At 49.3% G+C, this 20,430-nt stretch overlaps 1 protein-coding gene across 1 annotated transcript in view; it reads left to right on the top strand.

Annotated features, from left to right (window-relative positions):
* Positions 1–595: 595 nt before the first annotated feature.
* The window catches only part of LOC149357265 (aurora kinase C-like), a 34,167-nt gene continuing 14,332 nt past the window's right edge, over positions 596–20,430 (top strand). Inside the window, exons 1-3 of the mRNA XM_089576551.1 lie at positions 596–614; positions 3,039–3,094; positions 9,156–9,936. Of these exons, the coding sequence (XP_089432677.1) occupies positions 596–614; positions 3,039–3,094; positions 9,156–9,936 (856 nt within the window). The remainder of the gene's footprint in view (positions 615–3,038; positions 3,095–9,155; positions 9,937–20,430) is intronic.

The following is a 20,430-nucleotide window of genomic DNA, read 5'->3' as shown; positions in this document are numbered from 1 at the left end:
ATTTCGCTGCGGGGAGGACAACTTTTTAAATTTCCCGCTTCGTGGCCTCAATCGGGGAGATTTTGCGGGCAACCTTGTGTGTGTGACGTCACTGGATGCATATGCTGGACAGAATTTCGAGCTGGTTTTTCGTCATTTCGTCAAACTAGTGATCTAACCTCTCACCTACAGTCGCCAGTTTGGCCAATCAACGCGGACACGACAGGTTCTATGACAGTATCCCTGACGTCCATGATACAGTCAGTCGTCACGTAATCTTTTTATGGAAACCCAGTTCCGATTTCGGTTCCCTGGTTTTTGCTCTTTTTAACACTCCTACTTGGTATTTTGAAAAACGGTTTTCTCCACCGGAGTGAGGGCACTCTATGGTATGGGCTGTGATTATCAACTCAATTTATTAAAAAAAAAACGGAGTTGACCTTTAATATATTTTCCAGGGTTAGCCGACTTGAATACAACTTTCAAGTTTGGCTGTTTGGCTGTGTCCTGTGATTATTAGTCTATCCGTTAATGACGTCACGACCCTCTCGATCGCATTCATAGGACGCAGGGAGTCCTCATACCACTGCTTCCGCGGTGGTGCAGCGGTTATGCGATGAGCCACTACCCGGCAGGTGAGTGCTTCAAGCACAGCCACCCGCCGGGCTTGAGAGACCCAGGTTTCTCTTTCCCAGCTCCCGCACGGCTCATGCACAGGCCACACGAGCATTAGCCAATTGCATCGAATTTATTTCAATTGACTTCACAGCCACGTACCACGGCGGGCAGGTGACCCACAACCCAGCAGGAGGGTGCCACGTGCCATAGTGGCCAGGTGTGGATGACGTCACGAGGTCACGTGACCTCTCTCGACCAGTCGTAGAATTTCGTGAGAGAGAAGCCGTAACTTCTTTGCGAGATGAGAACCTGAATGCTGTCGCATTAATTTTTGTTTTGTTGTTTTGTTTTATTGGGGTTTAACGTCCCGAAGCAACTCAGGCTATGAGGGACGCCGTAGTGAAGGGCTCCGGAAAGTTCGACCACCTGGGGTTCTTTAACGTGCACTGACGTCACAAAGCACACGGGCCTCTAGAATTTCGCCTCCATAGAAATTCAGCCGCCGCAGCCGGGATCGAACCCGCGTCTTTCGGGTCAGCATATCGCATTAAGAGTATCGAACGTTAAAAGATTTTTGAAACTTAGCGATAGTGTTCTGTTGTTTGCCCAACAGCTTCAGTGGGCACCTCTTACTTACGCAAAGTTACTGAGACTCCGGGCACATGTCAGAGTCAGTCAAGCACCTTTCTGAGAGAGAGAATGATGACATTGATGAAGCGCTGCGTGTGGATGGATAAGTGCTTAAAGATGGTAACCTGTACTAAATAAAAAAATTTACATCACGTAAAAAGATTTACACACGGTCTAAACCGAATGATCACCTGCACAAGTGTGCGCTCAACACTGCCATATGCCCCCACCGGTGAAATGTTTGTGGATTGCAGGAGTTTAACGTCCCAAAGGGACTAAGGCTATGAGGGACACCGTAGTCAAGGGCTCCGGAAATTTCCATCACCTGGGAATGTTTAACATCCACTGACATCGCAGCACAATGCACGGGTCTCTGGAATTTCGCCTGCACCGAAATTCAAACGCCGGGGCAGGGATCGAATCCGCGGGTTTCGGGTTAGCAGCTGAGCGCCATTACCACTGAGCAACTACGGCGGCCTGGAGGGTGTTGTGAACGTGAATTTCTAACACCGGAACGCTCCCAGTGTTGCGCGTTCGGCCGGTGAGCTACAGAGACGCTCCCCAAGGACGGCGTCCAAGCCGGCGTCTCTCCGAGCCTGCGCGTCGTCATCGTGGAGCGCGTTGTGCGTTCGGGCCGGACAGCTACGGGAACGCTACCCGGGTTGGCGTTCAAGCCTTGCCGGCCAATCAGCCAACAGGACGCTCCTGATTGGACGAAAAGGGGCGGGAGTCTGTGCCGACTCTATTTAAGGGCTCCCGTCTCCTGTGTCTGCGTCTTTTTCCTGTTGAGATACATCGTGCCATGTATCGTGCTTCTCGCTACTTGTAAATATGTAAATACATATACCTTTTTTTCCACGCTGCTCCTTAAACCCCCCGTCTCTTCATTGCTCCGGCTGGTCGGCGACAGCGGACCCGCGTCCCGACGGCAACTGAGAGCCCGCGTCTCAACAACTGGATGGCAGCGCTGGGATCGAAGTCAGCTCTTCGCATCGCCTAGCAGCGTTCGCAGTTGCAAGAGCTCCCACGTTGGTGGACCCCATGATCGCGGCTCTGTGAGTGTCCGACCTTCCTTCCCTGAGGTATTTTGCCAGGCTTTTGAATTTAGCGTCAATGCTGGCAGGCTTTCTTTGGCAGTGCTGTGAGTACTGATTGTTGTACGCATTGCTAAGAAGAGATAGGGGACCGGTCGAGTGTCTGAGCGCATCATGGACCTGAAATCTTTGCAAAAGCCGGATCTAATTTTGATCAGCAAAGAATTAGGGGTTGAACTTGGGAAGGCCGCGCGGAAACCGCAAATCATAGAGGCAATAATATCTTGCGGTGCGGACGATGAAGAGCTTATCGAGACATGGGAATTGATTAAGGAAAGGAAAGCAGCTGAAGAGAAACGGGAAGCGGCTGAGAAGGAAAGGGAAGCAGCTGAGAAGGAACAGCGCGAGCTGGAACAGAAGCAACGCGATCGCGAGCTTCAGCTTCGAGAGAAGGAGCTCGAGTTAGCACGCCGACAGCAGGAAATTGATCAAAGGAAACTGGACGCGGAGTCGAAAAGAGCCGAAGCCGGCGTCGCTCAGCCACCATCCCCCAGCCCAGGAGGAAGGGAAACAATCAAAATTAAAGATTTCATGCAACCCTTCCAGCTAGGCGAGGACATTGGTATTTTTTTGGTGAACTTTGAAAGGACATGCGAAAAAAACAATCTTGGGAAAGATGGGTGGCCACAGCAACTATTGACCCTGTTGCCGTGTAAGGTAGCGGACGCGATCGGGAGACTGAGTGCAGAAGAATCGGAGGACTATGAGACCGTGAAGGCAAGCCTCCTAAAGAAGTACCGCCTGTCTGCCGAGGCTTTTCGCCAGCGTTTCAGAAACGCCACTAAGTCTAAAGAAGAATCTTACCTCGAGTTTGGTTATAACTTGAAAACAAACTTAGTGGAATGGTTAAAGAGTGCAGGCGTTCACGGGGACGCAGGGAAGGTCGTGGAATGCATGTGTCTAGAGCAGTTTTATGACACAATTCCGGATCGAATGCGTTGGTGTATTCTCGACAGGGCCGAGGTAAACACTGTCGAGAAGGCTGCGGAACTCGCGGAAGAGTATGCGTCACGCCGCGTGTTGCTTGAAAGTCGTGGTACAAGCAACAGGTACAAGCAACGGTACCCCGCTAGGCATAGAGCAGACGAAACAGGCGCGAAGCCAGTTTTTAAGAATGCCGGAGCAGTAAAAGGGGACGACCGTCCAAAAGGAGAGGCGGACGCTAAAGTCCGAAGTGATAAAAGGGGGCAGCGCTCCCATCTGTATGTCAGCGACCAGCCTAGGAACCCCGCTTGGTCAGCTGGGGACACAACCGTTGCTCAGGGAAGTAACGGCAGGGAAGGTTTAAGCCCAGAAGTAGATGTTGCTTTTATAAGTGAGTCAGTTGTTATCTCTCAGGAAGAGAGTAGTGAGCTCACAGGCCAACGCAGTGAAGGATTCAAAGGAGACGCTCCTTCGATGCGGCTGGTGAGCAATAGTAGCCATTTATTGGAGACGCTTTGCTGTAATCTGAGTGACCGTGAGTCACCTGAGTGCTTCGCTGAAACCCCAGGCCAGAACGCAACGTTAGCCAAAGAGTGTGGTTCAGATAGAGTTGCGGGCCAGGTAGTTAGTTTCATGGGGTCGGATAGCAATCCTCAGGAGAGCAGGCTGCTAGACTCAGCGGAAAGTAAAGTGCAGTCGGAACAATTTGTGGCTACGACGTGCAGTGACTCTTCGAAAGCGCGAGCCGATAGTTTAAATTCAGATGGGAAAGGCGGCTCGATGCTGAGTCAAAAAGCGGATGTGAAGGGTGAGGGCACCACGAGAAAGGGAGGTGTGCAAGAAAGAACTGCTAGGGCAGTTTCCGAAAAGCGGCTGCGTGCAAGGAGAGCCAAGCCAAGTTGTAGTCCACAGAGAAAGGACAAAGGACGGGCCAAAAACGTCATAAGGGTGAAGGCACGTCGACAATGTAATCGTGCAAGACTTTCACCACGGCACTCCAGATGCGATAGGCACCGCACGCAGGCCAAATTGACTAGATGGTTTCAAAGAACGCAAAAGCCACCTGCCCCATTGTGGCGACACTGCAGAAGTTTTTGCACGAGGAGTGAAACGCGCAGTGGGCCACTAACAAGCGCGCACTGCCACCGCGTGAAAGAACGCAGCAGAACGCGCGCCTGGGAAAAAAAGGAAAGGAAGGGTGTTCAGGAACTGAGAAAGGAAGGCACCCAGGCATTTTTTTTCGTATTCGATCTTTCCCCCTTCGCATTCAACTTTTAAAGTACTGCTCAGTTGTCGGAGACGCGCGGCCGAGGGCGGTACGAATCATTGTTGCGCGGCGTCTGGAGCTCGCAGGGGTCAACGCGCACTTAAGACCTTCGGTTTTGCTAAAGCTACTGTCGGTCTGCGACCGCGCAGGGCGCGGCTGAAGAGTGTCACGGTGCTAAAAAGAAAGGGGCTGTTGTTTTGTCGTTATCAGGACAAGCATAGGTATCGCGATAGAAAGCCCCGAGCTAAGATAGCTCCATTTAGTAGACGCAAAATCAAAAGACCGGATAGGTGCGAACCTCACACCGAGCGAAAAGGAAGGGTGCGCAAGAAATTAAACACTTCTGAAAGGTGTCACTTGCCACCACGAACAAAGAAAAAGAAAGGACGGTTCCACCGGAAGCGTTACGCACGCGAAATGGAAAGTCGCGTCTGGCGCGCAAGGCGTAAGGAAAGGGACAAGACAGCAAGAGAAAGCAAATCGTTCTCGTCTTGTTCCTCCCGTAGAAAATGGAGAGACAATCGCAGGGAGACAGACATGCGTAGCTCTAAGGTAAGGCTGCTCGCCATTTCAACGTGCCCTCCACCGAAAACAAAGGATGATGTGAGAGCCTTTCTCAGTCTTGTAGGGCACTACCCGCAATACATCCCGCGGTACTCGGACATCGCTAGCGCTCTCACCAACGCTTTGCGCAAAACTGAACCAGAGCGCGTCGCCTGGAACCGCGTGAAAGAAAAGTCCTTTCTAACTCTAAAGGAATCCCTGAGGAAGGATCCCGTGTTAAAGTCCCCGGATTATACAAAACAGTTCATAATCCAGTGTGACGCGAGCAACAGGGGAATGGGTGCTGTGCTTTGCCAGACCGATGATCAAGGGAACGAACACCCAATCCTTTATGTAAGCAGGAAGCTCACTGCCAGGGAAGAAGCACACAGCGCTTCTGAAAAGGAATGCGCGTGCCTGGTGTGGGCGATACAAAAACTTGCCTGCTACGTGTCTGGTACGAAGTTCATCGTACAAACGGACCACTGTCCTCAACCTGGCTAGAACGCATGTCGGGCAAAAATGGTCGCCTCCTGCGCTGGAGCCTTGCTCTGCAGCAATTCAGCTTCGAGGTTCAGTACAAAAAAGGAAAGGCAAACGCCAACGCAGATGGCTTAAGCCGATGCTTCTGAAAAGGGGAAGGAATAGAAGGGATTTGGACGGGCTGTTACTTCTGTTTTGTAGTCTTCTTTTTTTCTACTCGCGAAGAAGTCTGTGATGCGACAGTGCACTCGCGATTGAACCTGTCGCCTGTCAGCGAAATTGTTGGTAAGATAGAAGCCTGGCAGATCCCTGGGGAGATGGAAGGGCATTTGCTGGCTGCTGTTGTGTCCGGTCCAGACCACCTCCCTTCCAGACCTGAAGAGACCGGTTGGCGAGCAGATGACGGCCGGCGGACAAAGACAAGCCCCGACTTCGGCACTTCGCGAAGTGGCTGCGGACCTCTTCCCTTCGTGCACGATTTTCCGGGCGGGGTCGAGCTGTTGTGAACGTGAATTTCTAACACCGGAACGCTCCCAGTGTTGCGCGTTCGGCCGGTGAGCTACAGAGACGCTCCCCAAGGACGGCGTCCAAGCCGGCGTCTCTCCGAGCCTGCGCGTCGTCATCGTGGAGCGCGTTGTGCGTTCGGGCCGGACAGCTACGGGAACGCTACCCGGGTTGGCGTTCAAGCCTTGCCGGCCAATCAGCCAACAGGACACTCCTGATTGGACGAAAAGGGGCGGGAGTCTGTGCCGACTCTATTTAAGGGCTCCCGTCTCCTGTGTCTGTGTCTTTTTCCTGTTGAGATACATCGTGCCATGTATCGTGCTTCTCGCTACTTGTAAATATGTAAATACATATACCTTTTTTTCCACGCTGCTCCTTAAACCCCCCGTCTCTTCATTGCTCCGGCTGGTCGGCGACAGCGGACCCGCGTCCCGACGGCAACTGAGAGCCCGCGTCTCAACAAGGGGAAACCCCAGCGGCTAAGGCAATCGGCCCAATGCTGGAAATATGTTGGCAAAGGGCGGTCCTACAAAAGAACAGAGTGAAACCATCCATTTGCAATATTGGGCCGATTACGTTGCATTTGGGAATGTACTTTTCACTCGGGAATGCACTTGGGAATAATGTAATGTTGCATAGCACAGGGAACTCCAGACGGGCGTGTAGGACCCGAAAGGGAAGGTCCGCAACCTGCGGTTCTAGCACGAGTAGAAGGAGGCTCATGTACAGTCGCCAGCGAAAAATATTAGCACAGATCATTGGCGATCAGAATTCGTATATCTCACCACGCGGCGCTGCGGTACGCAGACCTGCCTAACGGGCCGTTTCCATGTTTGCAGCCTAGGGGGGGACGGCAGGAAGTAAGCTTTATCAAGCGTGCACCGCCCGAGCGTTGAAGTGCCGACCCTACGTGACTGTGCTTGCGGCATTTATTTTGGCTCGGTTATCATGAGCAAAGATGGCTTCTTTTTATTACTGTTTTTTATGTCCGCGATGGTTGGCAAAAGGAACTCGCGGGAACAAGAGATGATAGCGCTGCTTTTAGCCAGTAATTTTGCTGTCCGTGGCAGTCCGCTGAACCCCCCTAATACTGTAGAATTCGAACGGCCCGGCACTTTCGTTATCAGCCTCTTCGCCACCCGCAGCGCCACGCGTTGTCTTTCCGGCGCTCTGGTGTTCCGTCACATGTGTTAATCTTTTTTACCCGCGACTGTACGTGCAATACGTATGGCCTATTCTCAGTCTTCAGAGTTTCCTGTTCATTCTGAGTCAGGCTAACAGGGCTTCCGCTTGTGCATGTGCATCACGAGTTTCCTGTGTCTGTCCGTCCAGGTTCTCAAATGAAGCATGTTCAATATCTACCGTGTCTGAAAGAGCAGCTGATGCTGCATCGCGAAGAGCTATGCCGTCGCCTACTATGTTGCGATGATGAGAAGCCCTGCAGATTGTTATTCAGTCCCTGCGAATAGCTATAGCCAATTCAGTTGATTTAATTCGATTACATAAGCCGAGGCAACGCCGGAAGGCATGAAACAATCACTTTGCGTTTCGTTTATTGCATTGCATTGTGTCTGAATATCCTTTCGTTTTCATGTTTATTTGAGCGCTGCAACCTGGTGTGGTACGCGGTGGTGCGCAGGCGAGTCATGCCGAGAAGGGGCAGAATCTCATCAAAGGCAGATCACTTGAACAGCATGTCGAGCACCCTGACGATTGTACACGGACATCCAATAAGGGCCAAGAAGGTAGAAAGGAAGGCAGATGCGGCGGCGGAGGCAGCAATACCGTGGAGTGGTGTAGCTTCTGGCCTGCGGATGTACCTACGCAGGTGTGTAAGTAACAGTGGCCTTGCAGGGCGCAAGTGGTGCGAGTAGATACAGGCGGACGATATCAAGGCGTGCGCCGCGTTGAAGAAAATAAGTTGTTTTTATGCGAAGCATACTACTTTAGCTACCACTTCAGCCCTTCACCGTGGTTATGCGCCTCCAAATCACGTGATACATGACGTCACACCACGTGACACGATGACGTCACGACAGTAGAGAAACGGGGGCCCACCTTGCGCTGTCGCTGTGGTTGTGCGCCTCCAAATCACGTGACACGATGATGCCACACCACGTGACACGATGACGTCACGGCAGTGGAGAAACGGGGGCCCACCTCGCGCCGTCGCTGTGGTTGTGTGCCTCCAAATCACGTGATACATGACGTCACACCACGTGACACGATGACGTCACGACAGTGGAGACACGGGGGCCCACCTCGCGCCGTCGCTGTGGTTGTGCGCCTCCAAATCACGTGATACATGACGTCACACCACGTGACACGATGACGTCACGACAGTGGAGAAACGGGGGCCCACCTCGCGCCGTCGCTGTGGTTGTGCGCCTCCATATTACGCGACACGATGATGCTTCGCATTCTCCAGACTTAACCAAGTTAAGCCTCAGCCATTTTTTTCATTCTAAACTCGAAACGACCCTTTCGCTTTACTTTTCTCTCAAATTTATTTAGTTATGCTTATTTTTAAATATTTTGTTTTACCCTCACCTTTTTGATATCTCAATTTTCATTCCAATCCCCTCAACATCTCTCAAAATTCGTTGTTCACTTCCAGAGATTCTTCCATTTTTATTTGTGGGCCGCTTGAGACAAATCTGAATGAAATTTTATCCTGTTTGGGTCTGCGTTAAACCTCGACCAATCCCCCACCATGGGTATGTGCTACCGCTTCAGGAGCAACAACAACGACAACAACCCGAAGACCGAGCCTTTCTTCCACGCGGCTCGGGACGCTTCCTCTTCATCGCGCGCTCCCAACGTCCAGGGGTGGCGCTGCTACGGAACATTCTGGGCCGCTGCTTGGCTGCTCTGGTCAGGACGAGGAGACGACCGGCAAGCGCATCCTGACTCACCTCGAGGATCCACGCATCTTGCACCAGCTGCTGGCGGGAGCCCGGGGCGTGCAGATGCCCATCTCAGTGCTAGCGGCAGTGTGGCACGACGTGGCGGGCCTGGTCTTCGGCCACCTGCCGGTGCTGCTCCTGCTGCGGTCCGGGGTGCTCCCAGACCACCGGGTGAGCGACGGCTGCCTGGCCTACCCGTGCATCGCCCTCCACAACTTCGAGTTTGGGACACCCTTAGGCAAAGGAAAGTTTGGAAACGTATACCTGGTGCAAGAGGAGAAAAGTAAATACGTCATTGCATTGAAGATTACGTTCAAGTCCCAGTTGAAGAGCAAGAATGGTGAGCACCAGCTTCGAAGAGAGATCGAAATTCGGTCACATGTCAGTCATCCTCATATCCTGAGGCTATATTGTTACTTCCACGATGAGACTAGGGTTTACCTTATTCTAGATTGCGCACCCAAGGGAGATCTATACAAGGAGCTCACCAAAGAAAAAATGTTTGACTGCAAAAAATTCGCGACTTATATCCACCAAGTTTGGAAGGCACTCCAGTCCTTCCACACCAAGAAAGTCATGCACCGTGACATAAAACCAGAGAATATCCTGGTAGGTTACAACGGTGTGCTCAAGTCAGCAGACTTTGGCTGGCCCGTCCATGCTCCGTCTTCGAGGCGTGAAACCCTGTGCGGTACCATGGATTCCTTGCAGCCCGAAATGCTTGAGAACAGCGTCTACGACGAGAAAGTGGATCTCTGCGCTCTAAGTGTTGTGATCTATGGGTTCCTAGTCGGAAAACCTCCTTTTCAATCGATCTCCGCAAGAACTACCTATGACAGGATCCGACGTCTGGACCTCCAGTTCCCTGCTCATATCTCCAATGAAGCCAAGGATCTCATTTCTAGGCTGCTGCGGAACGAGCGTAAAGGAAGGGCAAGCCTAGAGGAAGTGATGTCACATCCATGGATCACAAAGAATGTAGAGTGTAGTGCCTTATAGATGAACCTTTCTAGTGGACTTGTACATGAGTGCTTGCCCAGAAGACTCCTATATGCTGCATGCGCCTGGGGATAAGGCATCTGGCGACAAGGAGGCAAAGCATTTAAAACGAACATACTAAGACAAAAAAAAGGATGTATTGAAGACGAATCTGTATCACACAGAGTGACTTTTAGCTTCGTTCCAATCGTGGACACTCGTCGACGATACATATCGAAAGCAATGTTTTTAATATAGGTTTGTAATTGATACATATGTAATTTTTAACAAAATCTGTATTCAGTTATTCACTAAAATTTCAGCGTGTTTTATGCAACCCTTCTTTGGGAGCGTGCACTGATATATACTTCTATATTTAAAATGATCCAAAGGGCCGAAACACTTGGAGACCTTCTTTACCTCATTCTTAATGAACAAAGTTCGGTAGCATAGAGGTTGCCTGCTATGCCCTATACAATAAGTGTCTAATGTTATTGCATTTTTCCAGCGAAAACGCCAAACATATCGCATGCATGTTTAAACGGCAAGTACAAAGTTTTTCTATCTCTTATGAATTTTTTTAAAGCTCTTCTGGCACTTTCTGCGCAGTTTTTGGCTATTTGTGCCGAATTTGTTATTTGTAAAAACAACTTCTAAGCACTACATAACTCCTGATCAGCAAAGAAAACTTGAGCAATTGATGCACTGTATTTGTGAGGGAAATGCGTGCGTCAGATTGTAGCTTCGGCAATTGTGCCTCGCTAGAATGTGGCAGGCTCAGTGACTGCTGGGTTTCGCCGTTTTAGACATCGGCTTCAGGACTACAATGGTGCCGAACATAGCGGTAGTGCGACAAACTTTCCCATGTTTGTTTCATCCCATTTTCCACGGCCGATGAGTGAGCTGTGGAGAATTCCCCCTCGGACGGGAAGTAGACCGCATCAGGCGTACATCTGGGGCATCAATTTCTTTAGGCGTGGCACTGAATGTCATCCCAGCGTGTGCCAAAGAAGCTGTGCTCAGGGTTAGACGTTCCTCCATTTTTCTTTGAAGGACAGATGAGCGCTAGAAACAACGATAAGTGCTTCTCTTGTCGTCGGTAACACTGTCCTTGTTCGTTGCGCCACCTTTCGTTACGAAGTTGTTTGCGTTTGTGTGCCACTGATGTCTGCCTGCAGTACTTGCGATGAGTGGTTGCGCCAGAAAGGTAATCTTACATTATTTTGTTATCAGTGCTTGTCACACCGAAGCAGCATTTTGTGACGATTTTTGCGTCCCATCGAATCTTGACGAGAAGCCCTCAGTGTTGGTGTTTTTGTGAACGTACAGGCGTGTTGCAGTGATCGCACTAGACGCAAATACATTTTACAAGAGATGAGCGATGCGGTTGATGCTCAGCTTAGGAGAGGCAGGGACATGGCTGCATGGTATTAGTGCAGATGTTTTTCGTTGTATTTTAAATGTCGCCGTCATGTCTGACTTTTGTTTTTAACAAAATTTTCCTACGAGTCAATAGTCAAGCAGCTAGAAGATGTGGGTGAAAACCTGTTTACCAACTTGTGCATGAAATTAGACTAAATTTGATGCACGTATGTAACAAATTCTGTGGCATGCCATGTAAGGTAATTTTGTTTACTGTAGCGTGAGAACGACCATAAAACACCCTGCTGTGGTCTGTGGTAGGAAGCAGCAACAATTCGCGAGCAATGACACCTCCTGTACCAAGATGCGTACCTTATCTGGTGATTCTAGGAGCACCGACCAATTGCACTGGGGACAGTGTGGCCACACTGCGGGAAAAAAGTGGGGACATCGAGTGTGCAGTGATGGTTTTAACTTCCCTGCGCATTTTTTCTGGCACCTTGCTCACCTCCATTGCCTTAGAAAGGGGCTCGCAGCACTGATAACCGTTCGCCACTACGGATGAAGCTTTGGAAAGGCGCCGTCCATGGAACTCAATTTCACTCCTCGAAGAAGTGACTACGACCAGATCTCGCCTTGACGACAATCCGGCAATGGCTCTCTTGAAGGATTTCTTCCATCCACGATAAAAGAGATGAGCTTCCAGCGTAGATTACGGTCATACGAACAGCTAACACGAACATGACGTTGCCACGCTTCAAAAATAGCTGAGGTCTTTGAATTTGTGTGAAGCTATTTCCTGACTAATATTGCAAGGCTCCAGCCACTGGAGTGCTTCAGTTGACATCTCAGTTCAACGAGCAAACTAAGAAAGGCTTTGAAGAAAGCGCATGCGCGCGCTTTCTTGACGCCCTGCCTTGAAAAGCGGCGTGTTTTTCCAATAAACGCAGTTGCAAGTTCAGCGCCGTGTGTGTCTACTCTCCGTTCTCGTCCTGTGTCCTTGCGCTGTTTTTATTACAACATGCTTAACCAGCTCGCCCAAACTGCCATTTTACTACAGTTCATATTTTTACAACTGGGCCGAATGTCTTAGCCGCTGCGGTTTCCCCTTCAGGCTGCCGCAGTTGCGCAGGGGTAATGGCGCTCAGCTGCTGACCTGAAAACCGTGGATTCGAACCGTGCCGCGGCATTTGAATTTCGGTGCTGGCGAAATTCCAGAGACCCGTGCATTGTGCTGCGATGCCCAGGTGATCGAAATTTCCGGAGCCCTTGACTACGGTGTCCCTCATAGCCTGAGTCCATTTGGGACGGTAAACCCCTGCAATTCATAAACATTTCCCCGGTGAGTGCATATGTCAGTGTTGAGCGCACACTTGTGCAGGTGATCATTCGGTTTAGACCGTGTGTAATACTTTTTACATGATGTAATTTTTTATTTAGTACATGTTACCATCTTTAAGCACTCATTCATCCACACGCAGCGCTTCCTCTATGTCATCATTCTCTCTCTCAGAGAGGTGCTTGACTGACTCTGACATGTGCCCGGAGTCTCAGTAACTTTGCGTAAGTAAGAGGTGCCCACTGAAGCTGTTGTGCAAACAACAGAACACCATCGCTAAGTTTCAAAACACTTTTAACGTTCGATACTCTTAATGCGATATCCTGACCCGAAAGACGGGGGTTCGATCCCGGCTGCGGCGGCTGAATTTCGATGGAGGCGAAATTCTAGAGGCCCGTGTACTGTGCGATGTCAGTGCACGTTAAAGAACCCCAGGTGGTCGAAATTTCCGGAGCCCTTCACTACGGCGTCCCTCATAGCCTGAGTTGCTTCGGGACGTTAAACCCCAATAAAACAAAACAATAAAACAAATCTTAATGCGACAGAATTCAGGTTCTCATCTCGCCAAGAAGTTACGGCTTCTCTGTCACGAAATTCTCTGACTGGTCGAGAGAGGTCACGTGACCTAGTGACGTCATCCACACCTGGCGTCTATGGCACGAGGCACGCTACCTGCCGGGTTGTGGGTTACCTGCCGCCCGTGGTATGTGGCTGCGAAGTCAATTGAAATAAATTCGATGCAATTGGCTAATGCTCGTGTGGCCTGTGCATGAGCCGTGCGGGAGCTGGGAAAGAGAAACCTGGGTCTCTCAACCCGGCGGGTGGCTGTGCTTGAAGCACTCACCTGCCGGGCAGTGGCTCATCGCATAACCGCTGCACCACCGCGGAAGCAGTGGTATGAGGACTCCCTGCGTCCTATGAATGCGATCGAGAGGGTCGTGATGTCATTAACGGATAGACTAATAATCACAGGGCACAGCCAAGCAGCCAAACTTGAAAGTTGTATTCAAGTCGGCTAACCCTAGAAAATAGATTAAAGGTCAACTCCGTTTTTTTTTTAATAAATTGAGTTGCTAATCACAGCCCAGACCATAGAGTGCCCTCACTCCGGTGGAGAAAACCGTTTTTCAAAATACCAAGTGGAGTGTTAAAAAGAGCAAAAACCAGGGAACCGAAATCGGAACTGGGTTTCCAAAAAAAGATTACGTCACGACTGACTGTATCATGGACGTCAGGGATACTATCATAGAACCTGTCGTGTCCGCGTTGATTGGCCATACTGGCGACTGTAGGTGAGAGGTTAGATCACTAGTTTGACGAAATGACGAAAAACCAGCTCGAAACTCTGTCCAGTATATGCATCCAGTGACGTCACACACACAAGGTTGCCCGCAAAATCTCCCCGATTGAGGCCACGAAGCGGGAAATTTAAAAAGTTGTCCTCCCCGCAGCGAAATTCGGCACAAATATCAGAAAACTGCGTAGAGCGGAATGAAAAGGCTTCAGTAAAATCAGAGGAGGTAGAAAAAACACTGCTGTTGCTCTTTAAATCGGTTTCGTAGGGCAGTAAGGTGGATCAGAGGCTAAGAGTAGTATAATCCCAGGTAGTAATCTTATGCGAAATACTCAAACATTCTAGGTGATGACTCATGCATACCATATAAGTTTGGAGTTTTGGAGGAAAAATCGAAAGAACGTTAAACACTTAATGTATAGAGCATAGTAGGGAACCTAAATTCCATCACAGTCAATTCACGCATCTACTAAGCTACCAAGCTGCACTTCAAGCGCGTCATTGAAAACTAATCTCTCATGACGAACGCCCACCCCTCATGTAAAACCCCTGCACGTGGCCATTTGAGGTGTTGAAAATAAATTAATAATAAAAAGACTCAGCCGCATATCTAAAGTGCCTGTTTAAGACAGTTCAAAACACCCAGCTCGCGCCTTCACCACTGGCACTCCGCCGATGTATCATGTTCATTAATCTAAATAGCTACTCACCTCTAAAACAGAGGGACCACGATTACTTTTTTTTCTTATTTAGAATGCAACTTTCGTGACTGCGGGTGCTACGGGAGCCACGGGCAATCGGAAAGCATTTCTCCTGCGAATAGAGTAGACATTTGCGATGGAACGCAGAGCCAAACTCACGACACTCCTAACTTCGACACAGAGGACGAATGCCCCGCTTGAATCTTCAGCATTAACGTTCATTCCCATTACGACCTTTCCGGCCGTGAAGGCGCCTGTTATTAAGTGGAGTTGTTTTTGTGCACCTAAACACGTCTTCGCTGCGGCGGCATGATAGCATTTGTCTGTTAAGCGTTCAACATTGCTAATCGCAGCGCTGGAACAATGCAGGAAGAACACAGAATAAATTTTCGCGTGCTGAATGGGTTAAAGTTATTCGAGAAATTCAACGCTTCTGTGCCAGTGTGGTGGAGGGCTCCAAGATTGGATTTGTAGCCAGTCATAGGAGATTCTTAGTCGGTTTGAAAGGAGTGCGCCCTCTTTGAATGTGGTCAGTCATTATTGAACAAAAATGCTCGTTTTTTTATTCTGTAATTATAGAGCTAAGAATAGAATAAATTAAAAGTTTGGTGGAACCTAGAAGTAGATCGTCAAGGAGGGAAGCGCAAACAATTTTTCTTTACGCGATTTCCGTGCTACTCATTAATTTGCTTATTAAGCGCACAAAAACTCATGTGCTAATTTTACTAGTATAATTTACAAAGCCCGCATGAAAGCAGGTTATTCAGTAGTTATCAGCAAAAAGACCTTTTGAGTACAAACCCTACAAATCGTTTCGAAGTACAAAAATGCTTGACTTTTGATCCCTTGATCTTAACGCGAAGATGCACGATGTATGAGCAGTGGTCAGGGCTCAGCACAAAGCGTTCGGTGGACACCTCAACCGCAGTGAAGGAAGGAATGAGAGAAGAGATAAGCGCGCCGTAGTGCAGAGGTCAGGATCAATTCCGATTACCAAGGGCGTTTTAACGCACTATCAGCGTCAAATGAAAGGCGGACAAGACAACCGAAACAAACTGGAAAGCTGCACTAGGCAGGCAAAATTCTAGACCGGTTGGTTTTCGTATCCAAGGAGTGACGAGCGCTTTTTGAAGTGTTAATAACCGACGCCTCTGTCTTCTTCCCAGGCGCCAAAATTTTATGCGATAGGACATCTAGCCGCACTCCTCGGGTTTCAGCGGTGTCCGTTTGAGCGAAGCCTCTGATTAAGAACTTTAACTGGATGACTGGACCAGTCGTAACTTCAGCAACATAGGCTGAACAAGTAGCCATTGCCTTCGCTCTCAAGGACGACAGCGCGGACACTATAATTAGCATCTCTAAGATTGCGACCCAAAATTCCAACAAAGGCCTGATTTGCTCTGCAGCCGCAGGACTGATCAAACACAGGCGATGGATAAGCCTCGTAGAAAATAATTTGGTCCCTGCACACGAGGGAAATGCGGGAAACGGGAAGGTGAACCGATATGCCCGGGCTCTAGCAAACCGGGAGGGGCGCGGGGGTGTGTCGGAGTCCCACATCAACGAATATTTCACTTACCCGGAAATGACCAATCAACCCCGCGAGGCGCGGAAACTTTACCCGACACCTCACCCGGACCTTACCAGACAACAGGGCAGAAACCTACGTAGAGCTCAAGCTAAGACTCTCACGACCCCCATGTTCTCTCCAGAATTACCACACAGCCCATCGATCCCAACTGCTTACACTGCGGCAACATAGCAACAGACGAACGCATCCAATGGGACTGTGAGTAAAATCCACCTCCAAAAGACCTTCTGCCGGCTCCCTTCCGGGAAGCCTGGCTTATTCTTCTGAAGGAGCGGGACAGGAACCCGCAAGCCAATCTTGCGGACTGGGTGGGAAAGGTCGCCCTCCGTTAGGGGGACATTAATCCCACCCCATTGATCTTTGAGTTCAGTAAAGCTTTTCCAATCCATTCAGTGGACACCAGAATCGCTGTGCGATTAGGCGGTGCAGTCCACCTACAAATTGAGGCAGTTATGCGTCTTTCCTTTCGCAGCGTAGAAGTTGGGACTCAGCACCAAGCGTTCGGTGGACACCTCAACCGCTATGTGAGGGCTGCAATCAAGGAGAGAATGTAAGAAGAGAGAAACGCGTCGAAGTGCAGGGCTCAAGATAAATTTCGGCTACTTGGGGTTCTTTAATGTCCTGTCACCGACGAATGAAACGTGAACAAGAGAATCGAAACATCGGCTGCAGAACTGAATGATTTTAGAATATAGTCGGATGCAGATGAAGAACCAAGCGGCGGACTCAACCGCCGACCGTCCATTTTTGTTGCGAAAGCAACGCTACGCGAGTCGCCGAGGCATTTCGCGGAGCTGAGGCAAGGCCATACTGCGCATGCGCGAGGAGCAGTGACGCCGCACGGCGCACAGCTGGCGCGCCGCCGCCGTCGCTGCGCGGGTGACTCAGAGATGCCGCCGCCGCGCTCGCCAGTTGCGCATGCGCAGTAGCGGCGCATAGCTAGCGTGCCGGTCGTAGTAAAAGAAAACTTCATTGACAAGGAAAACAAAAGACTCGAGCAGAAATATACTCCACTGGCATTGGCAGCCGCTCGAGCCTGCGGAACGAGTGAGCAGGCCAGAGCGGCTGCAAAATTCCAGTGGAGTTGCGTGCCGCCGCCGCCGCGCGCTCTCCATCGCCTCTCTCTCTATCTCCTCGTTGCTTTCGCAATCCTCCAGGTTTAAGCAGAGCTAAACCACTGCCAATTTTTTTTATCTTCAGCTCGCACTTCGCGGTCTAAGAACCATACGCGATCGCATAAGGGAAGCGGAAACTTTTGACGAATTCTGTTTAAACTGCACCGCTCGCTGGAGAACGCTTGGATCATTTCAAAGGAGTCGCGTAAGATGGGGCAGTGACAATCTGCGTCTGGCTACGATTTTTGGTCAACGCCGAGAGCACGGAGCAAGTTTGACGGAGGGTGGTCAGTCCCATCCCTTTCCGTGGAGTGAAGCATGCATGGACACGATTGGCGAACGTTGTTTGCAAAGGTTATTTAATAGCGGAGATTTTATTCAAAAAGATGATGTGATGAACTAAAAAAGAAATGGTGAAGCTTCTCTAATTCAGCACGGTGGGCGAGCACAAAGTACCGTAATTTCTAGACCATAGTCCGCCCCGGTGACGCAAAATTTAACATTTTAAACATGTATAGTCCGCGGACTGTAGTCCAGAAATTAAGGTACGTTCTTCAACGTTTACCAGTGGTATCGTCGTCAAGGGCCTTTCTCACAAAAAATAGAACATTATAGATTATGGAACAAAAAATTTAACACTGATTTCTGAGGCTGGCGCATACTCTCCGCACGCTTGCAAACTGCGATTACAGAGTTTTCTTTTTGAAATCACGCGTTTGAATTGAGGGGCCCAAAAAAAATGTTGTTTCTTAATAAATCAAACTGTTTAACCAATATAGACGTCTTTTGCTATTGCCGCCACCGGCTCCTAAGGTTACGTGTTTAAAGAAGTTGTTTAAATTCAAGTGCAGGCTTTATTTGCTCATAGTTCACTTCATTAGGGAAGGAAATGAAACAAGCACGGCAATGATTACCAAGAACTGCTATGTCGTTTGGGCCGTTTCCCTTTAGGCACACATTTACACTGCAAAGCACCTTGAAAATTGAGAATGTACAACGAATGAACCATCAGTCGGGGACAGCTGCGTGAGGGCCCTCTCATGCTACACCTGTCAAGACAGGTGCCAATTCTATCAGAATCGAGAGCCTAAAAGCGCTAGTGAGCAGAAATGCTTACGGAATCAAGGAACTGGTCACATCGCACATATGGAAGCCAAAAGTTTTTTTTCTTGTTTTTTTTTTATTTTTTGTTTTTTCTTTGCTTTTGGTGTAATACTGGTGGTTGCGATTAATACGGGACTTACGGAGGCCTTTTGTTTGGAAGCCCCAGCCAGCCTGTGGTTGGATTTACGTGTACTTTCTGTAAAATTATTGAAATGTTTGCAGAGCTTTTTTGTCACTGTGACCAACACGGGAAAAAAAAAAGGAAAAAATGCGGCACGACCCGTCATATGATGCGACAATTAGAAAGCTGCTGGATTTTCCCTCTATGGTTACTTTGATGCTTTTACTCTTATCAATGCTTACTCTAGGCCGAGGCTTGACACACAGGAGAGAATTCTTCTGCAGAGTGAAAATGGGCGGAGGCGGTTATATGAGTGGCGGGTGGAGCTTTTGGAGGATGCAGAGGGGTAGGAAGGCGGATCGAGGGTGGCAATGAGTGGGTGGGCAGATCAAATACAACGTCTAAACACAATCGGCCAGATCTTTTACCTACTAAGAATTGAATCACTGGTAACTTTACTTCTACTGTGTGGACTTCATGATGCATAATTACCACACTTTCTTGCAATGCACATAACAAATAAATTAATATTTCATCATTATATTTCTTGGGTAATTGTGGTGTTCTGGTTGTAACAAGCACACAATATCAGAATTCCAGCCTTCTTGCGATACATCAACACAGGTGCAGCAAACATTGGAGCAGCATCAAGTGTATTCATGATATTTATGAGCAGCAATTGACAAAGAGTTGCTGATTAGCTCCTCCCGTGAAATTAGCCTGCAGCCAATAGCCAAATCAAATGGTCAAATTCATGCATTCACCACTCACCAATAAAAATGGATTTACAGCTCAAAGGGCATCAGGCCTGATGATGTTTGACGTAAAATGATGTTATTTAGCCAATGTTGCTTTGTAAGCAGCAGCATTGCGTTTCCCGTCGGTCACCATCATTAGATGGCACAGTCATAAGACAGGACTGTGAACACAGGAACATGAGTCGCCCTACAAACAGCGCCGCCTAGAGTGCGATGCGAGTGACGTCAAGTGCGGGGTTCCCGCGGCTACGATTGTTAGACAAGCTTATGCATTCCATGCCGGCGATCACGTGTCGCCTGCTCCACCTGCTGTTCCCGACACACTACGACCACTGATAAGAGCGGCGGGGGCATGAAGGGCTGCCTGAACACGTTGGCGTGCATCGCGAGGGCACATCCTGTTTAGAGTAGAATGCCAGAATTTCGGACGGCCATTTTCGTGGATGACCGGAGCGAGATTTTAAAAATCAGGGCGCGTTGGATTTCCCGCCTGCTTACGTATATGCACAGCACAAAACAAAAGACAAAAGGCACAACACTCATTTTTGATGACACGTGGCAACAAGCACAGCTGTAAGTGCGCCTCTTTATTTATCTCCTATGGTCACGTGCATAGACAGCGGCCATGCCGTGTTACGAAACGAAACGAAGCAACGAACGACGACACGGCGGGAGCGCGCGCTCAAAGAACAGCCGCAGAAGCGCGAGTGGGAAATGAAACCAGGGCGCCGCGTCATTCGGCATTAAAGTCCACACTGAGCACGGATGGACACGATACTTCAAAAAAGTATGTTCAGTACCGACATCCAATAGCCTGAAAATGCAATGCAGGCAAGACACATTTCAGGAACTGATTTTGATACACATACTAGACACTCTATATTCGATACTTCGAAACATTGTTGAAATCAGTGTTGTGATCGGAAGGGAGCAGACATCTGTCACTGTAAACGCGCTTGAAAAAATAAATAAAAACTAGTTTCGGACGAGCCCACAATCGCCTCACCAGCAACACGGATCGTATGGGCCCTGAGGTACCGGGGGACGTGTCCACCGGCTGAGTTCACAACCTCCGATACAGTTCGCTGGTTAGTCCTGGCAACTTCCCAAAACTGCTGC

Source organism: Amblyomma mixtum, chromosome 3, assembly GCF_055824585.1.
Source record: "Amblyomma mixtum isolate Tamu chromosome 3, ASM5582458v1, whole genome shotgun sequence".
Classification (NCBI taxonomy): Eukaryota; Metazoa; Arthropoda; class Arachnida; order Ixodida; family Ixodidae; genus Amblyomma; species Amblyomma mixtum.
Note: the sequence above shows the minus strand (reverse complement) of the source record. Positions and strands in the feature narration are given on the sequence as shown.